This window comes from Vigna angularis, chromosome 2 (assembly GCF_016808095.1).
Source record: "Vigna angularis cultivar LongXiaoDou No.4 chromosome 2, ASM1680809v1, whole genome shotgun sequence".
NCBI lineage: Eukaryota > Viridiplantae > Streptophyta > Magnoliopsida > Fabales > Fabaceae > Vigna > Vigna angularis.
Genome location: NC_068971.1, coordinates 47,853,253 through 47,878,926, shown reverse-complemented (window position 1 = coordinate 47,878,926; position 25,674 = coordinate 47,853,253). Strand labels below are relative to the sequence as shown.

The 25,674-nt window shown below is 32.3% G+C and overlaps 3 protein-coding genes and 1 pseudogene across 4 annotated transcripts; 3 read left to right on the top strand and 1 right to left on the bottom strand.

The window, feature by feature from the left end:
- Nucleotides 1-2,458: 2,458 nt before the first annotated feature.
- On the bottom strand, nucleotides 2,459-2,784 carry LOC128195589 (uncharacterized; annotated as a pseudogene).
- Nucleotides 2,785-4,258: 1,474 nt separating this feature from the next.
- Nucleotides 4,259-8,978, top strand: LOC108327611 (kinesin-like protein KIN-14I). The gene is made up of 17 exons (XM_017561298.2): nucleotides 4,259-4,453; nucleotides 4,854-5,020; nucleotides 5,128-5,268; nucleotides 5,409-5,648; nucleotides 5,725-5,793; nucleotides 5,960-6,028; nucleotides 6,107-6,184; nucleotides 6,302-6,556; nucleotides 6,646-6,727; nucleotides 6,814-6,909; nucleotides 7,010-7,186; nucleotides 7,378-7,484; nucleotides 7,563-7,741; nucleotides 7,948-8,109; nucleotides 8,184-8,437; nucleotides 8,523-8,686; nucleotides 8,772-8,978. The coding sequence occupies exons 1-17, from the start codon at nucleotides 4,339-4,341 to the stop codon at nucleotides 8,976-8,978; spliced, it is 2,562 nt and encodes an 853-aa protein (XP_017416787.1). The 5' UTR covers nucleotides 4,259-4,338.
- Nucleotides 8,979-9,082: 104 nt separating this feature from the next.
- LOC128195588 (kinesin-like protein KIN-14G) lies at nucleotides 9,083-10,209 on the top strand. Its single transcript, XM_052873670.1, has 2 exons — nucleotides 9,083-9,582; nucleotides 9,706-10,209. The coding sequence occupies exons 1-2, from the start codon at nucleotides 9,131-9,133 to the stop codon at nucleotides 9,857-9,859; spliced, it is 606 nt and encodes a 201-aa protein (XP_052729630.1). The 5' UTR covers nucleotides 9,083-9,130; the 3' UTR covers nucleotides 9,860-10,209.
- Nucleotides 10,210-11,280: 1,071 nt separating this feature from the next.
- Nucleotides 11,281-14,695, top strand: LOC108326928 (probable protein phosphatase 2C 5). Of its 2 annotated transcripts, none has more exons than XM_017560543.2 (8): nucleotides 11,281-11,484; nucleotides 12,028-12,229; nucleotides 12,753-12,924; nucleotides 13,003-13,220; nucleotides 13,297-13,404; nucleotides 13,484-13,609; nucleotides 13,699-13,934; nucleotides 14,092-14,695. In XM_017560543.2, coding segments are annotated over exons 1-8 (1,284 nt in total). In that variant the 5' UTR covers nucleotides 11,281-11,482; the 3' UTR covers nucleotides 14,312-14,695. The 2 variants fall into 2 exon arrangements, with proteins under 2 accessions (XP_017416032.1, XP_017416031.1); XM_017560542.2 differs by having other exon boundaries at nucleotides 11,282-11,484; nucleotides 11,967-12,229.
- The last annotated feature ends 10,979 nt before the right edge of the window (nucleotides 14,696-25,674 follow it).

Genomic DNA, 25,674 nt, shown 5'->3' with positions numbered 1-25,674 from the left:
TCCTATTTTTTTTTTGTAACAAAAGCTGAAATCAATATTAAAAGAATATATGAATATATTTTTTTATGTTATAAAAAATTTTAGTATCAATTTTAACGTGTTTAATATTAAAAAAACCATGTTACATAACAATTTTTAATTGAATCACTATAAAAAAAATTAAAACTGCTACTAGAAAATTAAATATAATAGTAATCACTAATTACAAAATTAATAGTTAAGAGTGACAACAAAATTAAATAAAATATACATATAATAAAATTCAAAAAAATTTGATTTAATTAATAATTACGAGTGTAATTTTGTTTTCTAAAATGCAATATTTTATTTAAAGAAACCACGTCCATTGTTTACAATAAAATACATATACTGTTAGGTATCATTCATACAACACAAGCACACAACTAAAATAGAGAAGAGAAAATACTGATAATAAGCAAAAAAGGAAATTTTATACTAGTAGAAGAAATTTACAACACCTCTCTCTTTCACTTAAGAATTTCTCAAAATTATGAGAAAACAAGAAAGGAGAGAACAAAGAAGAGAATGGGATATTTAACAAAGGGGTAAGGGGTTTCTTTTATAGCCACCCAGCCATACCCCTTTACAAGTTCCCACCAATGTGGGACTTCATTCCTCACAATCTCCCACTTGAAGATTTTGATGAAACTAATCAAATCTTCACACCATCTTTGCCTTCGTGTTGCTTGTTCTTCTGATAAACTTCAGTAGAATCGAATTTACGTAAATCTGCCAATAACCTTTGACACCAAATTCTGATTCTCCGAAATGCAATGCAACACCTGATCAATATTTTACTGCTCTCCACCTAAACCTACCACGAACATACTAACCACTCCCACTACTTGTGCAATGTCTGGTCTTGTACGCATCATAGCAATTATAAGGCTGTCCACCACCGATGCATACGGTACTCGAGACTTCTCCGTCTTCTCTGCTTCACTGCTAGGACTCATACTTGAGGATAATTGATAGGAGATGGGGTAAAACTGGCTTTTACTCTTGCATGTTGAAGCGCCGCAAGACTTTTAGTAAGTTTTACTTCTGAGAAAGCCAAATCTTCCTATCTTTTTCTGTCTCGGTGAATTTGCATCCCTAAAATCTTGTTTACCGGTTCCAAGTCCTTTAATATCAAACTCCTTAGCCAATTGTGCCTTCAGTTCTTGGATTAGAGCTTTGTTGGGGCCTACCACCAACATGTCATCCACATACAACAACAAAATGATAAATCATTATCCTCAAACCTCTTGTAGTATGTACAATGGTCTGAACTTAGTTTGTTGTATCCGAGGCTAATGATAAAGGAATCAAATCTCTTATACCAACACCTTGGCGCCTGCTTTAGACCGTATAGAGATTTGTTCAACCTATAAACCAAGTTTTCTTGTTCTTCAAAGCCTTCTGATTGGAGCATCATTTCATTCCTGCATAACAATAACCTTGTGAGCGGTGGAACTCACAGGCAATACCCCTTCACATTGTTAGCATAGCCCAAGCACTTCATTCTTTCCCCAGTTTCAAGCTCTACTCGTGCTTTGGTTTCCTTGAACTGGTAACAACAACACATTTGACTTCCTCTTGATGTAATACACTCATAAACTCCTGGAATAAACTTTGCTTCTCCTAGGAATAACTTCGGTGATTCCCTTACATCAGAATGAACCAAGTCTTCTTGTGTTTTCTTTCTGGTAGTCAAACTTGCAAACTTCGATCTATGTTGTTGGCTTATCACACGGTGCTCGCATAAAGGTAAAACAACCTTCTTAAGCTCGAGTACAGATTACGTTTCGCCTTGCAAACTTCACTTTGACATATGTCCAAGTACGATGTCACGTCAACACCGTTTCTTCTTGACTTGTCAATGCAACCATTGCATTAGCTTTCTACAACGTATCTCCCATAAGCACATGTCATGATCTTCTGAGCTTTTATGACTTACCAGATCTCCCCTCTTTCTCACAGAATATCTTCATCCGTATTTGCCATACAACCTTGTGAGGTTGATGCATCAGAGTTCTTTATTCCACTCTTCCCGTGCCAACATTCTTTCTTGACATGCCCCCTTTTGCCACAATTGTAGCATTTGAGATGCTTCTTACTTTGAGATCTATCATGGGATTGACTCCCACTAGACCCATATTTCGTTGATCTTCCTCTCATCATCACCAAAGCTTGTGTTTCCTTTGAACTTTCCAGTATGTCTTCTTTGTTCCTCCGCCTAGATTCTTCTTCAAAAATTGCTCCGGCAACATTCTCAAAGTGTAGACAGCCTTCAATATTATTATTCGTAATATTGATGATGAGTTGATCATACGAGTCTGGTAAACTCTGCAGTAGAAGCTCCACGCGTTCATTTTCAACTATGTTGAAATCTGCCGCTGATAGTTGGGCAAACAAAGTATTCAGATGGTTGATGTGGTCCGTCACCGTTGTGGACTCACTCATCCGAAGAGTGTAGAGTTTCCTCTTCAAGAATATTCTTGTGTGAAGAGACTTCACCTCATATAATTTTATGAGGGCATCCCAAATCTCCCTTGCTGTTTCTTTCTCCGCCACACTGGATAACACTGAATCTGCCATTGATAGGTGCAAATTCGCGATGGCGTTGTTGTCAATTTCTTTCCACTTCTGCTCCGTCATTTCTGCGGGTTTTCCTTCAATTGCAGCTATGCAATTATCCTTTCTCAAAATTTTCTTTATCTTCAATTTCCACAACGAGAAATTGTACCCGTTGAACCTCTCTATCTCGTATTTTGTTGCCATGATTTCTAAAATATCGGCTTATGCACTTCTCACTATGAATAGTATTGTCTACTGGAACAACACAGGTAAACCATGAAGTAACACACCAAGAAGTTAACTTTCCCAGACAACACTTTCACACTACCAAACGTTTCACACACAACTAAAATAGAGAAGAGAAAATACTGATAATAGGCAAAAAAAGAAATTTTATACTAGTAGAAGAAATTTACAGCACCTCTCTCTTTCACTTAAGAATTTCTCAAAATTATGAGAAAACAAGAAATGAGAGAACAAAGAAGAGAATGAGATATTTAACAAAGGGGTAAGGGGTTTCTTTTATAGCCACCAAGCCATACCCCTTTACAAGTTTCCACCAATGTGGGACTTCATTCCTCACATATACTAGGTGTTCGTTAACACATATCATTTAGATAAAATAACCAGTGTCAAAAGATAAACTTTCAAACAAATAACTTGTACCAAATCTTCCACATATTTTTTTTCCAAAAAATGAACTTTATGTATTATCCATAAGTATTTTAACAGATATTTTTATTTAACAATTAAAATAACACAATGGCTTTTTAATTTTGTTTCTTCGACACTAACAAGTTAGTTAGGACAACCCTTTTGTTTTCCTAATCATGTATATGCCATTTTACATAAACTACAAATGACATCCATAAATGAAGATGTATATATATAAGTATTTAAAATGTATTAAGAGTTTTGTTTGATGTATTGGAGCCTCTAATTTCATTTTTGCATGGTTTTAGGATTTCTTCACAATGCACCAGTACTTAGGTAAACACGCTCACTTATAAATAGAAAATGTTACATACATGAAACAATTCGCAATTATACTCAACTCATCATTAAAACTAAATTTGTTTTTTAAACAGATTAAATTGTCTCCAAAGAGGGAAAGAAAGTGCGAAATAGTTACTTCCATAAATAGCATTTAGTTTCTTAATTTAGGAATTCATTTAATTGTTTGTGAAAGTCACACAATCCATTAAAACAATATTTAATAGTTATTCTATATTTATAATTTTATCTTTTATTTTTACAATTTATGTACATAATAATCTGAGCTGTAATGGTAAATTATATTGTACCTCATTTGGATAAACAAGAAATTGCAGCATTTTATGATCCAATAAATACAAAAGGAATAAGTGATGACATAGCGGGAAGGTCGGAACTAGTTTGGGGTTCGCTTTTGTACGTTAATATAGACACGAAACTAGAGGGAGAAAATGCAGAGAACCAAGAGAAAGCGAGAGAAAGGACTAGAAATTCCAAACCCATTTTCTTTCTCTTTGCTTTCTTCAATTCCTTCACATTCTCCCTCATTCTTTTCTTTCATTTTCAACCTTTTTCTCAGATTTATCCACCCATTTTCTTTTCCTTTGAGAAACCTTTTTTCACTCATAGCTAAGTTTTTTTAATTATTCTCCTTAAGATCAAACTTTCTTTACGAGTCTTTGGGTTAATATATAACATTTGAGTCCAAGTCTGGCCCCACCATCGGCTTGGTGTTTTTTCTTATGAATTTCTTGAAGCCAGAAAATGGCAACTGAACCAGTTTTAACATTCTCTTTGGCTTCTGTGGTTGAAGAGGTTCTTCAACAGCATGCTAGTCGTTTAGACGCAAACTCGGCATCCAGAAAAACTGAAGAAACCTGTATATATAATAATCCTTTTTCTCCATCTTTTCTTATCAATTCCAATTCTTTACTCACTGCTAATATTATTTTTCTTGGCCAAAAAAGATGCTGTTTTCAAGTTTCAACCAATAAATGAATATTGTTTTGTTGAAAATTTTATTCTTTTGGCTTCAATAAAGGATCTTGATTGTTCCTACAATGATGGAAATACATACTTGTAATGAAAAAAAAAACTTATATATACTTTGTTTAATCTTTTATTATGAATACTTTGAATCCAATTGAAGAACAACACCAAAGACAGTTGTTTTAAAGTTTTGTCCGTTAGTAATTGCATGAACTATAGAAAACGTAAGTGATCTTCAAGAAAGAGTAACATGGATCTTTAACACGGATATTTCACGTCTCGTGTTGTAGCCTTGAGAAGGTATGAAGCAGCTGGTTGGCTACGGAAAACAGTTGGAGTTGTTCGAGGGAAAGACTTGCCAGCTGAACCTTCTGAAGGAGACTTCAGGATTGGATTGCGTAGTGGGATTATCCTATGTAGTGTTCTTAACAAAATTCAACCTGGAACAGTGTCGAAGGTACCGCATCATGTTTAATATACATGTTTGATGTTTCACTTTACGTTGACTCCTCAAGCATGCACCCTGTTTTGACATTTATTGGACATTTGGACCTATGTTGTTAGGTATTTGAAAAACCTTGTGATTCTGTTATTATTCCTGATGGAACAACATCTGCATATCAGTACCAAGAAAATATAAAGAATTTTCTTGTGGCTGTGGAGGAAATGGGGCTTCCTACCTTCGAAGTTTCTGATTTGGAACAGGTGGTTTTTAATGAGTCTGAAAATTTTCTATTCAGTACGTTGATGGATTCACTAGATTATAATAATTTATATGTAGCACAATCTAATTTTTCTTTAGCTTTAACCATTTTTTGGTTTCTGCTTCGTTGTTGTACTTACAGGGAGGAAACTCTGAGAGGGTAGTGGATTGTGTTCTAGAGCTAAAGTCTTATGCCGAACGAAAAGTTGGAGGAAGTGCATCTGGGAAATATAGTGGGGTTGCGAATGCAAAGCCACCTATCTCTGCGAAACGAATTACGAGGAAAAACTCAGAACCATTCATGAAGTCTATGAGTCCTTTGCCATCAGGGGATAGAGATGGTGGTTATATGAGTGATCCCGGACAAGATCGAAGCGAAAGGGTTAGGAAGCTTTATTGTTTATAATATTTTACTATTTTGTTTATAACATCAAAGCTTTTTGAATTTCTATCTGCAGGGTTCTTTCTCCTTAAATTCACTCGTTCGTCAATATTTGTCCGACAAAAATCCAGAAGAAATTCTCACTGTAAGATTCTTTAATATATGTAGCAAAAACAAAACATTTAAAAGATACTTGTACGTATGTAGCATAAACCAGTTTTGTTTTTGTTCAATGAATTTATCCTGGATTTTTCTTTTTCTTTGGTGCTATACCACATTCGTTAATGATATGAAATGTTTTGCCATAACAGGCAGTGGAATCCTTGCTTAGCAAAGTCATGGAGGAATGTGAACATCACATGCAAATTCGATGTAAAATGGTTTGTGTCTCTCTCTTCTAGCGATGTTCAATTTCATACCCCATGGCAAAAAAAGTCACACTTGTTAATTCCTGGCAGTATAAAACAACTAGGGAAGATACAGCACCGTGTGAAACTGAATGTTCAATTTCAGAAGCTGCTTCTATTAATGAAACGGTAAAATTCAGATTCATAAATGCTTTCGTCTTACAAGTGTGCAAATAAAAACGATTAGATTGATCATTATCTCGATCTCAACTGCTCTACTTTTTTTTTTGTTTGATAATTATTAAGGTGAAAGAAAAGGAAGATGAACATGCTGTACAAGAAGAGCATGATCTACAAGATAAACATGATGTAAAAGATGAACATGATATACGAGATGAACATGATGTAAAAGTTGAGCGTGACATTCAAGATGAACACAGGGAAGAAAATAAACGAGAGGAAAGTTGTGAAAAGATGTGCAATGAACATGAAAAATCAATCCACAAAAAATCGATTTCGAAGCAGCAAAATATAGTTGCGCAACAAAATAGAAACATCCAGGTAATTTTCAGTATATACCAGAATGTGATGTTGACTTTGTCAAGGAACTAAAGAGGTAAAATAACTAATTCAATGCAAACTTTCTCTAGGAATTGAAAAACATTGTCCATCAAACAAAACAAGGAATGCAATTGATGCAAAGTGAACACCAGAAGGAGATCATTAATCTAAGTAAGTTTAATGACAAAATAAACCCGTCTAAGTCAATATTTAACGAAAACATATCATTTATCTAATTACTTGTCTAACCTTAATAGGCAAGCACCTATACAGCCTAACCTGTGCTGCTTCGGGATACCATAAAGTTCTTGAAGAAAACCGCAAGTTATATAATGTAGTGCAAGATCTGAAAGGTGAATTGTAATGATCAAGACTTTATATCTATGATTAGTCTCCTTGATTGCTCATGTTGTAAATGAGAGTGAAGGTTAAACAAAAATTTCATGTTGATAGGAAATATTAGGGTATACTGTAGAGTCCGACCTTTCTTGGGTGGTCAACCAAGTCATTATAGCTCTGTCGGTAACGTGGAAGATGGAAGTATCTCAATCATAACACCTTCCAAATACGGTAAAGAGGGGAAGAAGACATTTAATTTCAATAGAGCATTTGGTCCTTCTGCAACCCAAGGTTCGTCATAATTTGTCCTTGTTGTTGCTACTCAAGGTTTTGAAAAAAAAAACACTATTTCTCAGTATGACAACTTCTGTAATTTCCTTCAATATCAAGGAGTTTGATGAAATTGTGACTGTGGCCACAATTTAGAACCTTTTTACTCATTATATTTATCATCATTGTTGATATTTACGATTTGGTTACAGGAGAAGTTTTTGCCGACACACAACCTCTTATTCGTTCTGTTTTGGACGGTTATAATGTCTGCATATTTGCCTATGGCCAGACGGGATCAGGAAAAACATTCACTATGGTAAAAGATTCAAACAACCTTGTTTTCACCCTCTTATTCAAACAACTTAATTTTTAATGTAACTATGTATTGATACAGTCTGGGCCAGATGAACTTAACGATGAGACCATAGGTGTCAACTATCGTGCACTAGGAGACCTTTTCTATCTCTCTGATCAAAGAAAAGATACAATTTCTTATGAAATCTCTGTTCAGATGCTTGAGATTTACAACGAGCAAGTTAGGGACCTACTTTTGTCCGATGGCGCTAATAAAAGATATCCTTTCTTTGACAATATACTAATAGAGTTATATATATATATATATATATATATATATATATATATATATATATATATATATATATATATATATATATATATATATATATATATATATATATATATATATATATATATATCTGTACGCCATGTTCAATTGTTGATTCTCTTTTCGCTTAATGTAATTCTTGACACCTTCATACGTTAGACATCCGCAATAGTTCCCTTAATGGCATCAACGTTCCAGATGCTAACCTTGTTCGGGTTTCATGCACTTCTGATGTCATAAGTTTGATGAACTTGGGACATAAGAATCGTGCTGTTGGTTCTACTGCCATGAATGATCGTAGTAGTCGGTCTCACAGGTAATTAGAAGATTGTAATTGTAAGTTGTAGACTTTAGTTATATCCTCTAACTATTTATGGTATAATATTGCAGTTGTCTTACAGTTCATGTTCAAGGAAAGAACTTGACCTCAGGAGGCACAATTCGTGGTTGCATGCATCTGGTTGATCTGGCAGGAAGTGAGAGGGCTGATAAAACGGAGGCTACAGGGGATAGACTCAAGGAGGCTCAACATATCAACAAGTCACTTTCTGCATTGGGAGATGTAATTTCTGCCCTTGCCCAAAAGAGTCCACATGTTCCCTACAGGAATAGCAAACTCACTCAGCTACTTCAAGATTCTCTTGGTATGGTGTTTTCTATTCATTTGACCACATACGACATTTGTTTTTTCTCCTTTTGGCTATTAATGAAGTGTTTTATGGGTCCTAGGAGGGCAAGCAAAGACTCTCATGTTTGTTCATATAAGTCCGGAGCCCGAAGCTCTTGGAGAAACACTTAGCACACTCAAGTTCGCCGAACGAGTCGCCACTGTCGAACTCGGTTCAGCGCGAGTTAATAAAGACAATTCAGATGTGAAAGAGCTTAAAGAACAGGTTCTTTGCATTAACGATTTTATCACGATAACTTCAAATTGAATGTTTAGTGTGTTTGAGTATTTTTGTGCAATATATTTGTCAGATTGCTAGTTTGAAGGCAGCCTTAGCGAGAAAGGAAGGAGAAGCAGAACAGTTTAATAATTGCAATGAAACACCTAAGCATAAATCATATGCATCTTCTCCTCCTGTGCATCGGCCTTCCAGTGGTGGATCTCGTAGGCTATCAAAAGATGATTCTAGTAGCCTGGACGTAAGTAACACGTTACTTACCTTAATTCCTGCAATTTGATAAATCATTACGGGATCTCCAACCATGTGATCGGATCAATCTCTATTTAACACATTATATTTTTATTTATGGAAAAATACTAATAACATATCTTGTAGGATCAGAAAAATGTTGCTTCAACGTTGAAAAGACAAAGCCTAGATCCTCATGACATGGATGCCAATTCACCTCAATGGACAAGTGTTACAAGTGAAAGAAAGGAGGATGATAAAGAATCAATTTCTGGAGATTGGGGTGATAAGATTTCCATGAACAGAAATGACAGCATAACTAGTGATGATAGTGTTGTGGGAGCGTGGGAAGTAGAAAGCAAACAATCTTCTCCGAGGTTAAGTCTCAATTTTCTCTCAGAGCCTTCTAAAATAGACAACTCCTCTAATAAAAAGGACAACCAAGACAATGAAGATTTACGGAGACCCAGTTTTGATATGACTACCACAGACGAATCAGATGAACACGAGATTGCTACTGTAACTAGTGATTCTTCTGAGTCAGACTTGCATTGGCCACCACAAATACCTAAACCAATCACCATTTCCAGTGGATTAGGCATTAAAGCAAAGAAAAAAACAAATCTCAGATCAATAAAGAACGCAGACAGCAGGTAATTTACCCTCTTGGTTACAGTTTATGTCAGTTACTTATTGTAGTTGCATATAAGCCTCTCAGAAGATATTAACTATAAGATTTGTTCATTTGGGTTTCCTACAACCTACGATGCAAATAGGAGTATGATCCCATCATTCATTCCTGCGCCCGTGCCTGTGCATGTGCCTGTGCCTGTTCCCGTCTCATCAAGGAAACAACAACCAGTTACTCAAGGAAGAAAGCCCCCAGGATCTTCTGATGTAAGGAGAAGATTTGGGAACAGTGCCAAGTGAGAATATGCTGTTCTAAGCCTTTTCTCATTCCTTGCTTCACTGCCTTTGATGACATTTTTATGAACTAAATCATCATCAAAGATATACTTCACATTCATTTTCTTCATCTTTAAATATTTATGGCATCAAAGTGATCTTCTAAAGATTTAAGAAACATGAATTGGTTTATGTTATTGTCATCGACTCTGACAGAGAAATCATTTGAATGTTGCAACTCTTTAGCACTGGACCAAATTGATGTAGGTGTATGTCTAGACAATTGAACTGATAGCTTAGTATTTTTTTTTATCACCTTTTTGTATCTGTAATTATGTTCAGGAATTGAGGTGAAGAGCTTCTTTCATTTTACATTCTGGCCAAAACATTCAACCAATTCCCTGAGTTCATGTATTTATTTAGTATTCATTGAACTGATCTCTACAACATTAACTTAACTTATGTATCCTTGTACGGAAGTATATAAAACTAGACTTGTATAGTGGGACGCATAGGTAGGAATACTTTTATTTTTGTTTTTATAATTTTAATTTTCTATTTTTATTTTATTAGAATAACCCTATTATTATCCGCAATTTCTTTATTATGGTTTTTTTTTCTTTACATAATTTTATACCATTTTACATTTCAGATCATTAATTATTATATTATCATTTAGCATAGAAACTTTTTTTCCCTTAAGATTATAGTATATATTATTTTACTATTACCGTTTATTTTTTATATTTTATTAGTATGTTTATATTAATTATTAGTATTTTTTATAACTATTTCACATTTGGTTATATATATATATATATATATATATATATATATATATATATATATCACCAAATTACTACATATTTTTAAGATGTTCATAAAATATAGTAAAAAAAATCCAATGTTTTAGTTTATTATAATACATTTTAATATATGTTATAACATTATTTTACTATTATATATTATATAACGATATATAATAAGAATATCAATAAGTAAAAAATGTGAAATCTACTTTACAAATCAATGAGACATACGGTGAAATACAAATTACACCACTTTTAATCATTCTATAAATTATTTTAAAAAAGGGAGATGACTAAAACCGTCTGAATAAATTCATGTTATAAATGATTGATAATAGGAACTTGGACGACTAAATAAGCATAGTTTGCAATAATAAATTAGAATTAGAATCTTGAACCATTAAATTATTTTAAATAATTTATAGTTTTGAATCATTAAATTACCAAAAATGTTTTCACAGTGTTACAATTTTTTAAAGATATTTTTAATTTAAAAGTGTGTAAAATTGTTATAAAAAACATGGAAAAAACAGGATTACCCTCATTCCTCTGGTTAAGTGTTTTATGATTTAGAAGGAATATTAGGACAAAAAAGTCATTATGAGGATTCCTTCCTGTAACAAAAACCAAAAAGGACTACTTTGTGCGCGTTCTCTATCTACCAATCAAATCACAGTCACGGAGCAAAGCTCTCTTCTTCTCCGTCACTGCATCTGCCACACTCTTTTTCTCCTCTCTAGGGTTTATCGGCATTTCATCAACCTCTTTTCTTCCCAAAATGCCGTCTCCACCGCTTCGGAAATTCAACCGCTAGTGCGTCTGCTTTTGCCGATGTGCAATGTACTTCATTCTCGCTCCTCGATCTACTGCATTTTCGTCTCTTACTTAATTTTCCTTGTCATTTCCACTTTTAGACTGTACTCATTCAATGCTTTATGTAAACCGTTTTTCACACTTTTCCTGTCCTGTTTTTTCACCTAAATTGAGCTGAATGGCGAACAAATTTCAGTAATTCCGTGTTTCTCTTTAAACTACGTTATCTGTAATCACAAATTAGGTGAGACATTGGCTCGCTATTAATTCTTCTGGTGGTGATTTCTCCTGATTTTGATACTTTATCTGAGACACGTGATTTGTTTCACGGTAATGTGCGTTATTATGCATCACAACTTCTGTTCTTCGAGATTTATTGTTTCACACGTTGATCTTATTTTGGTAATAAATAAATCGCATCGATTGATATATTACACGTAGATCTAGTAGATGGCAGCTAGTGTTTTTTATTTTTATTGATTTTTCCTCGAATTCATTTGGACGGTTAGGAATATCTTATTTGCTGCCGTTCCAGAAATGTTGAATTCTGAACTGAGGTAAGATGAATAGGACTGAATTATCGAGGACGAAGTCATCGCCGGTTCCATTGGGAACTCTGATTGGCCGTGAGATTCGAAATGGAAGAGTTGAAAAACCTTTCGTGAAGTATGGACAATCTGGATTGGCCAAGAAAGGAGAAGATTACTTTCTGATCAAGACGGATTGCCTCAGGGTTCCGGGGGATGCATCAACGGCGTTTTCTGTCTTTGCGGTATTATTTCTTCTTCTTGGTTTTCGCCTATATTCACTTAAGTTGATTGACATCGTTTTATACTTTGGGAAGATTTTGAATGTTAGGAAATGAGAAAAATGGCCTTAGTTAATGTCTTGATGTGATAAATTTTTATGTAATCATTAATGGGAGAAGAAGAAAAAAAGAAGATATTTTTTTTTTCAAAAGTAAAAATATCAACCTATGGGGATTTATTTTGTGAGTTTTCTCATTTAACTTTTCTATAAACTGGAGTGCATAAATTGATTTTAATCTATGGAAGAAGTTTGATTCATTTTGCTTTTCATGTTTTCTTTTATAAGTATTTATGAAGAACTTCATCGAAATAAAGCCTAAGACTGAATTGGTGGTTGGTTCTGAATGGTGCTTTCTCTGGATTAGTAGGTCTCAAATGGGAATTGAAGAGCATTATGTTTCTCTTTTTTACATGTCTCAGTGATAAAATGGACCGTTGATTTATTCCCACATTGTTACAATATTCATAGGAAATTCTTGATTGCAGATCTTTGATGGGCATAACGGGATATCTGCTGCTATTTTTGCAAAGGAAAGCTTGCTAAGTAATGTTTTGAGTGCAATACCCCAAGATATTAGCAGGGATGCATGGCTTCAGGCCCTTCCACGCGCACTGGTTGTTGGCTTTGTGAAGACTGACATAGAGTTTCAGCAAAAGGGTACGTACGAAATATTATTTGCTTGCTTCATAGATATTTTGTGCTTTCTTAAGCTGATCTTTTTTGTTTCATCTGCAGGGGAAACTTCCGGAACGACAGCTACATTTGTTTTAGTTGATGGATGGACTATAACTGTCGCATCTGTTGGGGATTCACGCTGCATACTAGATACTCAGGGAGGTGTTGTTTCTCTCTTGACAGTTGATCACAGATTGGAAGAGAATGCGGAGGAAAGGGAGCGTGTGACGGCCAGTGGTGGTGAAGTAGGAAGACTCAATGTATTTGGAGGCAACGAGGTATGATGCAAGCCTTTGTGCTTTGTAATAAAGAGTGCTTAAACTTAGTAGTTTTGTCCTGCAAATATATTCATAGGTTGGGCCTCTTCGCTGCTGGCCTGGTGGATTGTGCCTATCTAGATCAATTGGTGACACAGACGTTGGGGAATTTATTGTGCCCATACCACATGTTAAGCAAGTGAAGGTGAGCTAGTTTCATTCTTATGTTTTTTGTTTGTTGATCTCTGTATGAGTTCATAAACATTTGTCTATTGATCTCTCAGCTTTCAAATGCTGGTGGAAGACTTATTATAGCCTCTGATGGTATTTGGGATGCTTTATCATCTGATATGGCTGCCCAGTCATGTCGGGGTCTGCCTGCAGATCTTGCTGCAAAACTAGTGGTTAAGGTGATGATTTGTTCAGACATTCTTCCAATACTTTTCAGGAATGGATGTCCAATATTTAGTAAATTGTTTGTTTTGTCCCTTTTTCCCAGGAAGCTCTAAGGTCAAGAGGCCTGAAGGATGATACAACCTGCCTTGTTGTAGATATTATTCCTTCGGACCTTCCTGTATTACCCCCAACTCCAAGAAAGAAACATAATATGCTAACTTCGCTTCTCTTTTTTGGGAAAAAGTCTGAGAACACAGTGAACAAAGGTACCAATAAGCTTTCTGCAGTTGGTGTTGTGGAGGAGTTATTTGAAGAGGGTTCTGCAATGCTTACTGAAAGGTAAGTTCTTCCACTTTGGAGCCTTTACGATTACTGGCTTGCATGCTATTTCTTGAAGTGCAATCAACTTAACTGACAGATGAATGAAATGATTCCCTTGACATGTGGGTGTATATGCATGAGTAATTCTTAAATTCTACATTTTCTTAAAATGCAGGCTGGGTAAGGATTTTCCGCTTAATAAGAATTCTGGCATTTTCCGCTGTGCGGTTTGCCAAGTGGACCAACCCCCTGGTGATGGCTTGTCTGTGAATTCTGGACCTTTTTTCTCTCCTGCATCGAACCCATGGGAAGGCCCATTCCTCTGCACAAATTGTCGGAAGAAGAAAGATGCCATGGAAGGAAAAAGGCCCAGCAAAACCACCGTTATAGCATAGTAATTATCTAGTATTACAGTAACATAGTAAATATTAGTATAATTTTTCTCTGGCAGTGTGAGCATGGTTGATTTTATATTTGCGGTGATTGTCATAGATGTGTAAGAAATGGGTTGAGAATTGAGATAGGTCTAGTAGGTGTTTTGGAGCTTGCTGTAAGTTTGATTCTGGCTTTTGCTCAGCTGTTGGACCGACTGACAGAACAAACAATTTGTCTCTGGTAGATAAAAAATTCTAGTGGAATGTGCTAACGGCTTGTATTTGTAAGTAACTGAAGCTTTTGTGGCTGCCTCTCTTTTGAGAGTACTTCAATGCTACAGCCCAAATGCATTTGTCTCTTCCAATCTGTTATACAAATACAAATATATATCAATTGTATCCGAATCCGGAGGCTGGGATTCTTGTGAACCCCCTACCCCCAAAATGCTTAATGGACTGTCGCACAGGATAAATTGGTAAAACAGTGTTTGCTTTTGCTATAAATAATAATACTTTCTTGGAAGTGTTGAGTTTGTTGGGTTAGTAGAACAAGTGGACAAAATTGCTATCGATGACAGTATTGTAATTTGATGCTACCGATTGTTTACAATTAAGTGTTCTTATGTAGGTGTTTTGAGAGCTGTTTTCTCAAGTTATTTTCTTTGGTCGTTTAGAATAGGCAATAAAATGATTTGACATCTTTGACGAATAAATATTATAATTTTATTTAAACATTACTTTACCTAACGGACATCTTCACCCGAAAGTCTAAACCAACAGTGCTTAGTAGATTTTTGAAAATACAATAATAAAAAAGAAATAAAGGGGACAGCATTTTTTTAATCTCCATATTGCTAGGTTTTTTTAATTGATACATTTTAGCACATAAAATAAAAAAATTAAAGGTAGTTGTTTATCATTCTAATTAGTCCAGGTAGCTATTATCTTTTATTTTATTTTTTATTTTAAAAAACAACTACTTTTTATTTTATTTTATTTTAAAAAACAATTACCTTTTAAAAAAATATATAAGAAAAGGTAATAACTTCAAAGATAAAAAATTACCTTTTATTTTTTTATTTTAAATTAAATTTTAAAATTATTAAAATATCTTGGATTTAAAGTTGGTTTAGGGATTTTTTTGTAACTTGATACACTTTATTAAAATTTATCAACTAAATAAATATATATATATATATATATATATATATATATATATGCTTTCATTACAATACTGTCATATATAGTGTTCTAACTGTTTGATCTAATGTCTTCACTGACTTACCTAATAAAATTTGTACCGGTAGCCTGATTTATATTTTAATTGACTTCTGACTTCAAGGTCTTATTTACTCTTATATCCTATTGAAACATTTTACTAGTTTAAAAACATAATTTTAAATGTAACAAATTTAAAATTATTTTTTGATTTAGTTATTAATGAAATTGGTTTTAATTTTAAATATGATAATTTGATATATAAATTAAACGTTTTGTTTGTTTTAATAGAAATATTATATTTAACTTTTGAAAAAGATATACATTATTATATAAAATAAATTGATTCATAAACTTACAAGTTGGTTCAATTTAATTCTATTTAGATTGCATTTTATGATTTAATTAAATTTATCAAATGCTATTTAAACCGCAATTTTATGTTTTAATTTAATTTAATTGTAATATTGAACCTGTTCATTAAACTAACCCTTTTTCATAGTTTGTGAAGACATTTTTAAAAACCTTGTATGTTTCTGAATTGATTTCCAAACTATATAAAATAATTTCTAAATATATATTAAAAATATCCTCTTGTATTTAGTGACCTGAAGCTATGGATGTGTAGAAACCGTGAAGAGGCTGGGAGGTAAGAGGAAAAAGAGTACTTTGAGAATATAAAAAAGAAAAATATTTTTTTAATAATTTTTTATAATTGTTTACGTGGTTATTCATTATTGATTCGTTTTAAATATATATACCGATAAAATAAAAATACATAGTTTATTGTTAAAAAAATTTGTAAAAAAAGTGTGAAGAGTGTGATGTGAAAAAAAAGTCTAAGTACTTTGGACTCAACTAAATCTCAAATTTGAAGTAGAAATTTGCAAATAGCCCAACTGTCTATGGCTGTATTTCGAAACACAAATCACAATAATTAGATGAGAGTTGTTCCCTCCACCACCACCAACCGTTCCTTTCACCTCCCCATACCTTATTTGTCCTTGACATCCGTTTCACCTTCAACAGATGTTGACATCCGTAACATTCATTTACATATTTTATATTTTTGTTTATTATTTTTATTTAAAAAAAAAAACTTCAACGGATGTGGCCACATCTGTTAACGGATGTGCCACATCCGTTTAATAGATTTTTAAAAAGTTTTTATTTATTATTTAAATAATAATATATAAATTAAAATAAAAATAATTATTTTATTAAATAAAATAAAATTAATTTATAAATAATTAAATAATAATTTTTAAAAAATTAAATAATATCTATATATTAATTTAAAATATAAAAAATTAAAAAACAAAAAAAGGCCACGGATGTCGCCACATCCGTTAACGGATGTGGCACATCCGTTTTCATATATTTATTAAAAAAAATTAATTATTATTTAAATAATAATACATAAATTAAAATTAATAATAATTATTTTATTAAATAAAATAAAATTAATTTATAAATAATTAAGTAATAATTTTAAAATAATTAAATTATATTTATATATTAATTTAAAACAAAAAAAATAAAAAAGTTAAACTAAAAAACAAAAAAAGCAATGGATGTCGCCACATCCGTTAAGGATGTGGCACATCCGTTTTAATATATTTATAATAAATTTTTTAATTATTATTTAAATAATAATACATAAATTAAAATTAATAATAATTATTTTATTAAATAAAATAAAATTAATTTATAAATAATTAAGTAATAATTTTAAAATAATTAAATAATATTTATATATTAATTTAAAACAAAAAAAATAAAAAATTAAAAGCTAAAAAAGAAAAAAGGAAACGGATGTCGCCACATCTGTTAACGGATGTGGCACGTCCGTGGAAGAATTTTTTCTTCAACGGATGTTGACATCCGTTGAAGAAAAGAGGTATGGTGTAGGATATTTTAAAATATAAAAGATAGTTTTGGAATTTTAAAAAAATGTGGTGATACAGGGAGCAAAGTGGGGTGGTGTAGGGAGTAACCCTCTAATTAGATTGACATTCATTTAAAATTTGAATCTATTATTAGATTGACACAAATCATAAAAATTAGATTGACATTCATTGAGTTTGAATTGATTCTAAAAGATTAAATATTATTTTTAGAATTTATTAAATTTTTTTTTTTCATAAATAGTAAATATACAGTTTTTTCTTTGTTCATTTCTTTCAAGAATTTTGCATGTTGGCACCTAAAATCCTTTTAAGTGTTTAATTTTTTTATAGACATGAACTAATAAAAAGACACTTCCTAACCCTAATTTCTTATGAGTTTACATTAGTATCTTGTATGTAAATATCCATTAATAAAAATAAAGTTAATTTAATTTTGATCGAGTCTAATTTATTTTTCATAATCAGTTGTTTAATTTTTTATCCATCAAACTTGTCTAGATTCACTAATCTTTCAAGATTGATCAAGTTGAGCACTTTACACATATTCTAATATTCTAACATTTTTTATTTTGGTGAAAGTTAAACTCATGACATTCCTTCTAACAAATACTTAACCCAACTAACTTACAACATCACATTAATAATCTCACTAACTTAATAATACGAATACCATATATTCAAATTCTTGGGAATCTAAGTGTGAATCTAAGTCTCACATTGGATATAAATGAGAAATTAGAGCACCATATAAAGGTGGAAGACCCATTAACCCATTACTTTAAGGTTTTTTCGTTGAGAGTGATATCAATCCCTTATATAATTGGGCTTAGTTCTTATTGGTGTTGTGTGTAACATCCCCATAATTATAGCATCAAACTATAATAGAGTTCTTACATCATTGATATAATAGAACAGTTGATAGAAGGAGGAATAAGAGTTTTCCTCATTATTATACAAACCCTCACTGTAAATTCAAACTAATTACACTCCACACCTTAAAACAGAAATAAAAACATAGGTTTCATTATTAAAACTATTCTTCAGTCGATCCTCCATCTAAGGCTTGCTCCACCGGCATATCACCGACTTCTGCTCCCATCCACCGGATGATCATCGCCAATCAAAATACATAACACAAAATAACAACCAAACAACAGACAAAGCAAGGGTGAGCTAATGCAATACAAAACATCATGGTAAATTAAATTAATAACCAAACTTCCATCTTATAAGTTAAATTACTCAATAATATAATAAACATACCATTATCATTCGTAAACTCCATTCATTCGGACAATCGTATGAATATTGAACTCTTAGCTAGTTCTACACTCGCAGTGGTACTTTACTCAGCTACATCATATCCTACTCTGTCCCCAAACTGGATCTTCGGACATGGATGTACTTATTCGCTAGCTCAATTATTCTATCCTACTCTGTCCTCCAAACTGGATCTTCGGATATGAATATTACCACTGAAGCTACATCCTTCCTACTCTGTCCACTCACACTGTGGATCTTCGGTAAGGATTTTCCACTCTCCACCACATAGCTTTCTCTCTAAGTGAGATCGAGACTATTGAGAGCATAAGAATGAACCCCTAAGTCGGAGTTCCTATATTCATACGTACAGTACTTGACACAAAATCAATAAGGAGTTCCTCCTTGGAACTCTATTATACAATTTCCATTCATAAATACACATGTCAACATATTATCATCTTTAGTCATATCTCAAGAAAATAATTCTCACATACTCAGACATTTCACAACCTCACAGAAACATCACTTATTAACACATAACTCTTTATGGTCTATTAATTCGAACCCTTAAGTAGTTCAAACAGCTTAGATAGCTTCACTAATAGATCCAGAAGGGTCAAAAACCCCCATATCGACCTAAAGAACGTCCAAAACGGACATCCAGAACTCCCAAAACGTAAAAAAAACATCAAAACACTAAATTTGTTACGCATAACTCGCTCCAGCGAGTTAACTCATTCACTCAAGCGAATTTACTATTCCAAAATTACGAAAATTCACTTTCCGGACTATAACGACTATTCCTTTCATCATACAGATTTTCTAGACATCCAAAAACTTATCTCCCATCAACAACCCATATTCATCCAAATCTTATAAACATCTAAACTAAACATATAATTCAAAAGGCAGCGGATAATTAGTACAATCCAAAATTTCCGATCAAGACCTAGTCTCCTTTTAAATCCATAAACAGATTCAAAATCTTCGATCTATACGTATACCTAAAAACTTCCACCGATTCAAAATACTTAATACGAACAAGATCTCTTCAAAACCATCAAAACAGAAACATATCCAAATTCCAAACCGTACATCAATTCAAAAGATACAATAGAAGTAGAATTTCATTCTAAAATCATAAAGAGAATCAAAATCCTAAACATATACCAAATTTAAAATCATACAGAAACAAAAAGACTCAAGGTTAGCTCCCCTTACGGTTTTCTCCTAAGCTTGCTTTCAAACGGTTCCCCGACGTTCCTCTGCCTTAGAATTCCTTCTCGTGGCTCCAAACTTAGCTCTAAAACTTCTTTGGTCCAATGCTTTTAGGTAACAGTTCTCAGATTCAACTTAGGAATTCTCTCAGCCCCAAAACCCTCTTAAATAACCAGAAAAACGTGTTTAAATAGTAAAACGCGTTTACTGAGTCAAAACGCGTCCAAAACGCGTTCAAAACGCGTCCAAAACGCGTTCAAAACGCGTCCAAAACGCGTACAGCGAGTGAGTCTGATTTTGACAACTTTGTCAGTCCGGTTGAACCCCTTCCCGATGTCGGAATTACGCGTATAAGTACTCGAATCGAAGCTATTCGAGTCTACTTTCTAATGGAACAAGAATCAACTTAATATCTAATTTATACAATTAATTATAATTAAAATACCAAACCATGTCAAAGTTGACAGCATTGTATTTTGCATATAAACTTTAACTTTTGTTACAACTTGATACATTTTTGGTTTCTTACTCTACTAATGACCCGAGATTCACATTTTCCTTTAATTTTTCAGGGTCTTACATTCTCCCCACCTTTAAAATTTTTCGTCCTCGAAAAATACACTCTTTAATCAAATAAATGAGGATAGAAGTTCTTCATTTCTTCTTCCAATTCCCAAGTCATTTCTTGGGTCTTCTCATTCCACAATACTTTGACTGTACGAATATCCTTTCCTCTTAGTTGCTTCGCCTGAACATCAAGAATCCGTACTGGTTTTGCGTCTAATGACAAATCTTCTCTGACTTGAACGTCATCCACTTCGAGTACATGATCAGGACTTGACACATATTTCCTCAATTGAGATACGTGAAATACATTGTGCAAGTTTGCCAGTTGAGGAGGTAGTGCAATCTCATATGCTACTGGTCCAATTCTCTTGATAACTTGGAATGGACCAAGAAACTTCGGAGATAACTTCTTGGATCTGATAGCTCTCCCTACTCCAGTCATCTGAGAAACTCGTAGAAACACGTGACTTCCCACTTCAAACTCAAGAGGCCTTCGCCTATGGTCTGCATAAGACTTCTGTCTGCTCTGTGATGCCTTCATCCTTTCCTGTATCAGTTTCACCTTTTCTGTTGTTTGCTGAATCAATTCTGGTCCTAACATCACTGTTTCTCCTTCTTGGTACCAACATAGGGGTGTCTTACATCTCCTACCATACAGTGCTTCATATGGTGCCATGCCAATGCTTGCATGATAGCTGTTGTTGTAAGTGAATTCAATCAATGGTAAGACCTCATCCCAAATACCCAAGTGATCTAAAACACAAGTCCTCAACAGGTCTTCTAAGGATTGAATCGTCCTCTCAGACTGTCCATCAGTTTGTGGATGATACGTAGAGCTCATATGTAATTTGCTACCCAACTCACGTTGTAAAGACTGCCAGAATTTCGATGTAAATCGCGGATCCCTGTCTGACACTATGCTCGATGGTATTCCATGTAGTCTCACTACTTCTTTTATATACAGTTGGGCAAGCTTCACCATAGACATCCTCAGATTCATCGCCAAGAAGTGAGCGCTCTTTGTCAACCTATCTATCACAACCCAGATAACATCATGCCCCTTTCCTGTCCGTGGTAAATGTGTTACAAAATCCATGGCAATACTATCCCATTTCCACTCAGGTACCTCAAGCGGTTGCAACATACCCCCAGGTCGTTGATGTTCCACTTTAGCCTTTTGACATGTCAAACATGTTGATACAAATTGTGCCACATCTCTCTTCATTCCAGACCACCAGAAAGACTCCTTGAGATCTTGATACATCTTGGTCATACCAGGATGCATGCTAAGACGACTTTTATGTCCTTCTTCGAGAATCAACTTTTTCAGCTCAGTATCATCTGGAATACAGACTCTGCCTCTAAATCTCAAAATACCATCAGCTCCTAACATAAATTCTCTGGCTTGATCTGTACCCAATAAACCCACCGTCTTTTGTAGCTCGGCATCTAATAATTGTTTATCTCTGACCAAACTCAACAAATCACTTGATATCACTAAGTTATTACAACTGATGAAATCGGACTTCAACTCAACATACAACTTCATATCCCTGAATTTCTCGATCAATTCTAACTCCCTTACCATCATAGTGGATACATGCACCGTCTTTCTGCTCAGAGCATCTGCTACTACATTAGCCTTACCGGGATGATATAGAAGTTCAAACTCATAATCCTTCAAAAACTCCATCCAATCTTCATGTGTGCAACTAATCATTGCTCTTGTGGTTGGTCCCTTAGCTAAGGATTTATTATCAATATATGACGAAACATTGTGATGGTGGTGCTTGGTGATGACTTTGTGGTGGTTGAAGGCTCATCAGTAATATGATGATCGTCGGTGATGCATAGGTGAGGATGTTGGCAACAGTGATTACCAAAGTTTGAGAAGAAGGTGGAAAAGGAGAAAGAGAAAAGAGAAAAAGGAAGAGAATGACCAAGATGTGGCAATCATGGTGTGATAGCCTGACGGAGGTGAGGAGGAGAGGATGAAAAATATGAAGATGTAAAGGAAAAATAAAAGAAAGATGAGGAGGAAGAATGACATACAATCACATATTTCATCGTGGATATTACAATCATAATCTATTGATAATTATTGATAAATATTTACCAACAAATTTGTAACTATTTTATTTGTTAGTAATTTTTTTATAAACATGATTTACCAATTAAATATATTTGGCGGTAATTTAACTATTTTTATTCAATATAACTAATAAATAAACTAATATTATATATATGTATTTTTTAAATTAAATAGTTGTTATTTTTAAAAATAAGCTTATTATTATTATAAGTTATAATTATATAAATATCAAATAAAAAATTAGATAATATATATATATTTAGAAATAATTTATAAAATTAAGGATTAAACCCAAAATTAATATAAACTCTAAAATTGTTTGATAAAATAAATGTTTTATTGATTTAAAATAAAAATGAGTATAAAAATAAAAAAAAATAGATACTAAATTAAAAATATTAGATATTGTTTATATTTATATTAATAGGAATTAATATGTAAATGTGTGATGTGGATTCAAAGACTACTACTACTCATAAGAGCGTGTTGGCTTATCTGTGTATATCTTTCTGATAATAGGAGATGTGATACGAGGATCCACAGATTCAAGTTGCTAAGACAGGTGTTGCATATTAAAGTGTTTTATGAATTAGATTAAATATTTTAGTGAATAATTATGATTAGGTAGTAATCATAAAATGACAGACCAGACCCACTATGGGTGCAACTTGCTTCTTTTAAGGACCTCCCATTTTCACCACTGCTACCTTATAATAATACTAAACTATTATTAAAGGACAACCCACTTCATTTTCAAAATGGGATGTTAGGGTTTTATAAAATTTTAGCTATTTTTTCTGTTTTGGTTTACACGTACAATATGAGGTAATCCTGAATAATTAATTAACATTAATTAAATATCAACCATACCCTTATATTTTTTTAACAATAATTATCTACGAACACCACCAGTCAAATCTGTAATCCACTACTGCCTCTACTCATTATATATATTAAACACAAATTTCAGAAAATGAATCCCAAGCTCCAATCAAATTGCCCAATTAAATGAGTAATATTTAATCTCAAACCAGAAGTCGACACCTAACTCATACAAACCTTAATCACTAATACCATTATAATCTTAATCGGATCTTGTCTCCATTTATTATCAGGAGGAGAGTAGAGTGGGATATTAGGGCAACTTTAGCCTTCCTTTTTCTTTTCAATTATTTTTTTTATTTGTATAAATGGTTTTCTTCTTTATTTTGGATTTGAAGTTTTGAAAAAAATTATACATGATTAGATTTATGAATAATGTATTTACTTTATACAAAAAAAGTAGATAAATGTCATCTTATGGCATTTTCTTCAGCAAAAGTTCAATTGCCATCTTTATATGTATTTGTTCTTTCTGAAAAAAAAAATGAATGATGTATTTAGCTTTAGAAAACTCGCGTATCTATTTAAATAAATATTTTGTATGTAAACTATTTTTAAAAAAGACATTTACTTGAAATGAAAAAAAAATAGTAAATCAACAAACTATTATGATAGTGTTGATACTTGTGGTGAACATATATTAGTGGAAAAGGGTTGATGACAAAAATAGTAATAAATACAATTGTGGAAACAACAATGATAGAAAAAATAATTAAAGATCTTAGAATCTTTATTCTTTTGTTTTTTATTCATAAAATAATTAAAGATCCTGGAATCTTTATTCTTTTGTTTTTATTCATAAACTAATTAAAGATCCTGGAATCTTTCTTCTTTGGAAAATACTTTTATTCCTAGAACATTTTTCCCTAATGTATGTTTCCTGATATTTCTACACTAAAGATATTTAAAAATTTGTTTATTTTAAAAGCTTGAGTGGTAAAGTAGGTTAAATAAATATTGTGGTATTACAGATTGTTTCATAATAAAACAGTGTATTACATATGGCAAATAATAAATTAGATGTTTCATAAAATTGATAAATATTTATAAATAGAGAAACACTTTTTTTCCACGTAATATGAAAAAAAAACATTTCCATAACGATTTTATTAATATTAGCTCTCATTACTCATTGTGACTATAAAAGTGAAAAAAATGGAAAAACATTACTTTATATTTTCTAATGTAACAAATGTTTTTCCTCAATAGAAATCCTTTTATTTTTAATTTCATGAAATTAAATCTGATAAAAATTATGGAAGTGTTAAGTTTTTTTTTTCAATATAATGTTAGTAAAACTCTCTAAAATTGAAAGTCATAAAAAATTGATGACAATTTTTTACGTGCCAAAAGTAATATAAATTTTTATATGAAACAGTCATATAATCATTTTTTTTATCAGAAAAAAATGTATATATTATTATATTAGAGCATTTGGATTCTTTAACCCATTTAAAAAGTATATAGTTATATTATTTTCCATTTACATCATATTCAATATTTTTATCAACAACTTGATGAATGTTGGTCAAATAAAAAACCAATCTTCCTTTAAAAATTGATTAAATGGTGAATGTTTGCATTAGTATTCTTTTTCACAATCCTTAGATAATAAATCTTTGTGTATATGATGATAGAACAAATTTTTAAAAGAGTATTTCAAAAGTAAGTAATTAACTTTTTTCATAGACTTAGAATAAGTTATCACGAGTCTTGAATATTTCAATTTTTCAAAATTTCATAAATAAGTCGTTAGGACTTATGAAAATTTTTTAAATTCGTTAAATGAAAGTTGTGGTGACAACTTTTAATTTAAATTAAAGTCATCAAGATTGATAACGATTTTCGATTTATAATAAATCAAATGTCATAATTCATAACGTTTTTAATTGTATTGATTTTTTTTTTTTCATAAACAACTGAAATCGTCACCAATCATGATGATTTTTGTTCAAATTTGTTTAAATTGATAGTTGTCATAAATTCTGACTATTTTCGTTCAATAAATTTACAAATAAGTTATAATAAATCATATGATAATTTCATTTTATTTTATGAAAAAATCACTAGATCATAACAACTTCAATTGAAAAATCGTCAACAGTTATAAACTTATTTTACATTTATAAATGAAAAACTTAATTATCTCATTTTTTAGATAAATTACCCCCATTTTTTAAAATTTGTAGAGTTTTTTTTTACCAATATTCTATGAAGCTTGTTTTCCTTAGAAA

What these genes read in the sequence shown, in the direction of transcription:
- LOC128195588 (XM_052873670.1), top strand. Translation starts at nt 9,131, where the DNA reads ATGGATGCCAATTCACCTCAATGGACAAGTGTTACAAGTGAAAGAAAG. An exon ending in ATAAAGAACGCAGACAGCAG is followed by an intron (nt 9,583 to 9,705) that starts GTAATTTACCCT and finishes CGATGCAAATAG; the next exon opens with GAGTATGATCCCATCATTCA.
- LOC108327611 (XM_017561298.2), top strand. Translation starts at nt 4,339, where the DNA reads ATGGCAACTGAACCAGTTTTAACATTCTCTTTGGCTTCTGTGGTTGAA. An exon ending in AAGTTTCTGATTTGGAACAG is followed by an intron (nt 5,269 to 5,408) that starts GTGGTTTTTAAT and finishes TTGTACTTACAG; the next exon opens with GGAGGAAACTCTGAGAGGGT. An exon ending in TCCGATGGCGCTAATAAAAG is followed by an intron (nt 7,742 to 7,947) that starts ATATCCTTTCTT and finishes ACACCTTCATAC; the next exon opens with GTTAGACATCCGCAATAGTT.
- LOC108326928 (XM_017560542.2), top strand. Translation starts at nt 12,020, where the DNA reads ATGAATAGGACTGAATTATCGAGGACGAAGTCATCGCCGGTTCCATTG. An exon ending in CATAGAGTTTCAGCAAAAGG is followed by an intron (nt 12,925 to 13,002) that starts GTACGTACGAAA and finishes TTTCATCTGCAG; the next exon opens with GGGAAACTTCCGGAACGACA. An exon ending in ATGTATTTGGAGGCAACGAG is followed by an intron (nt 13,221 to 13,296) that starts GTATGATGCAAG and finishes ATATATTCATAG; the next exon opens with GTTGGGCCTCTTCGCTGCTG.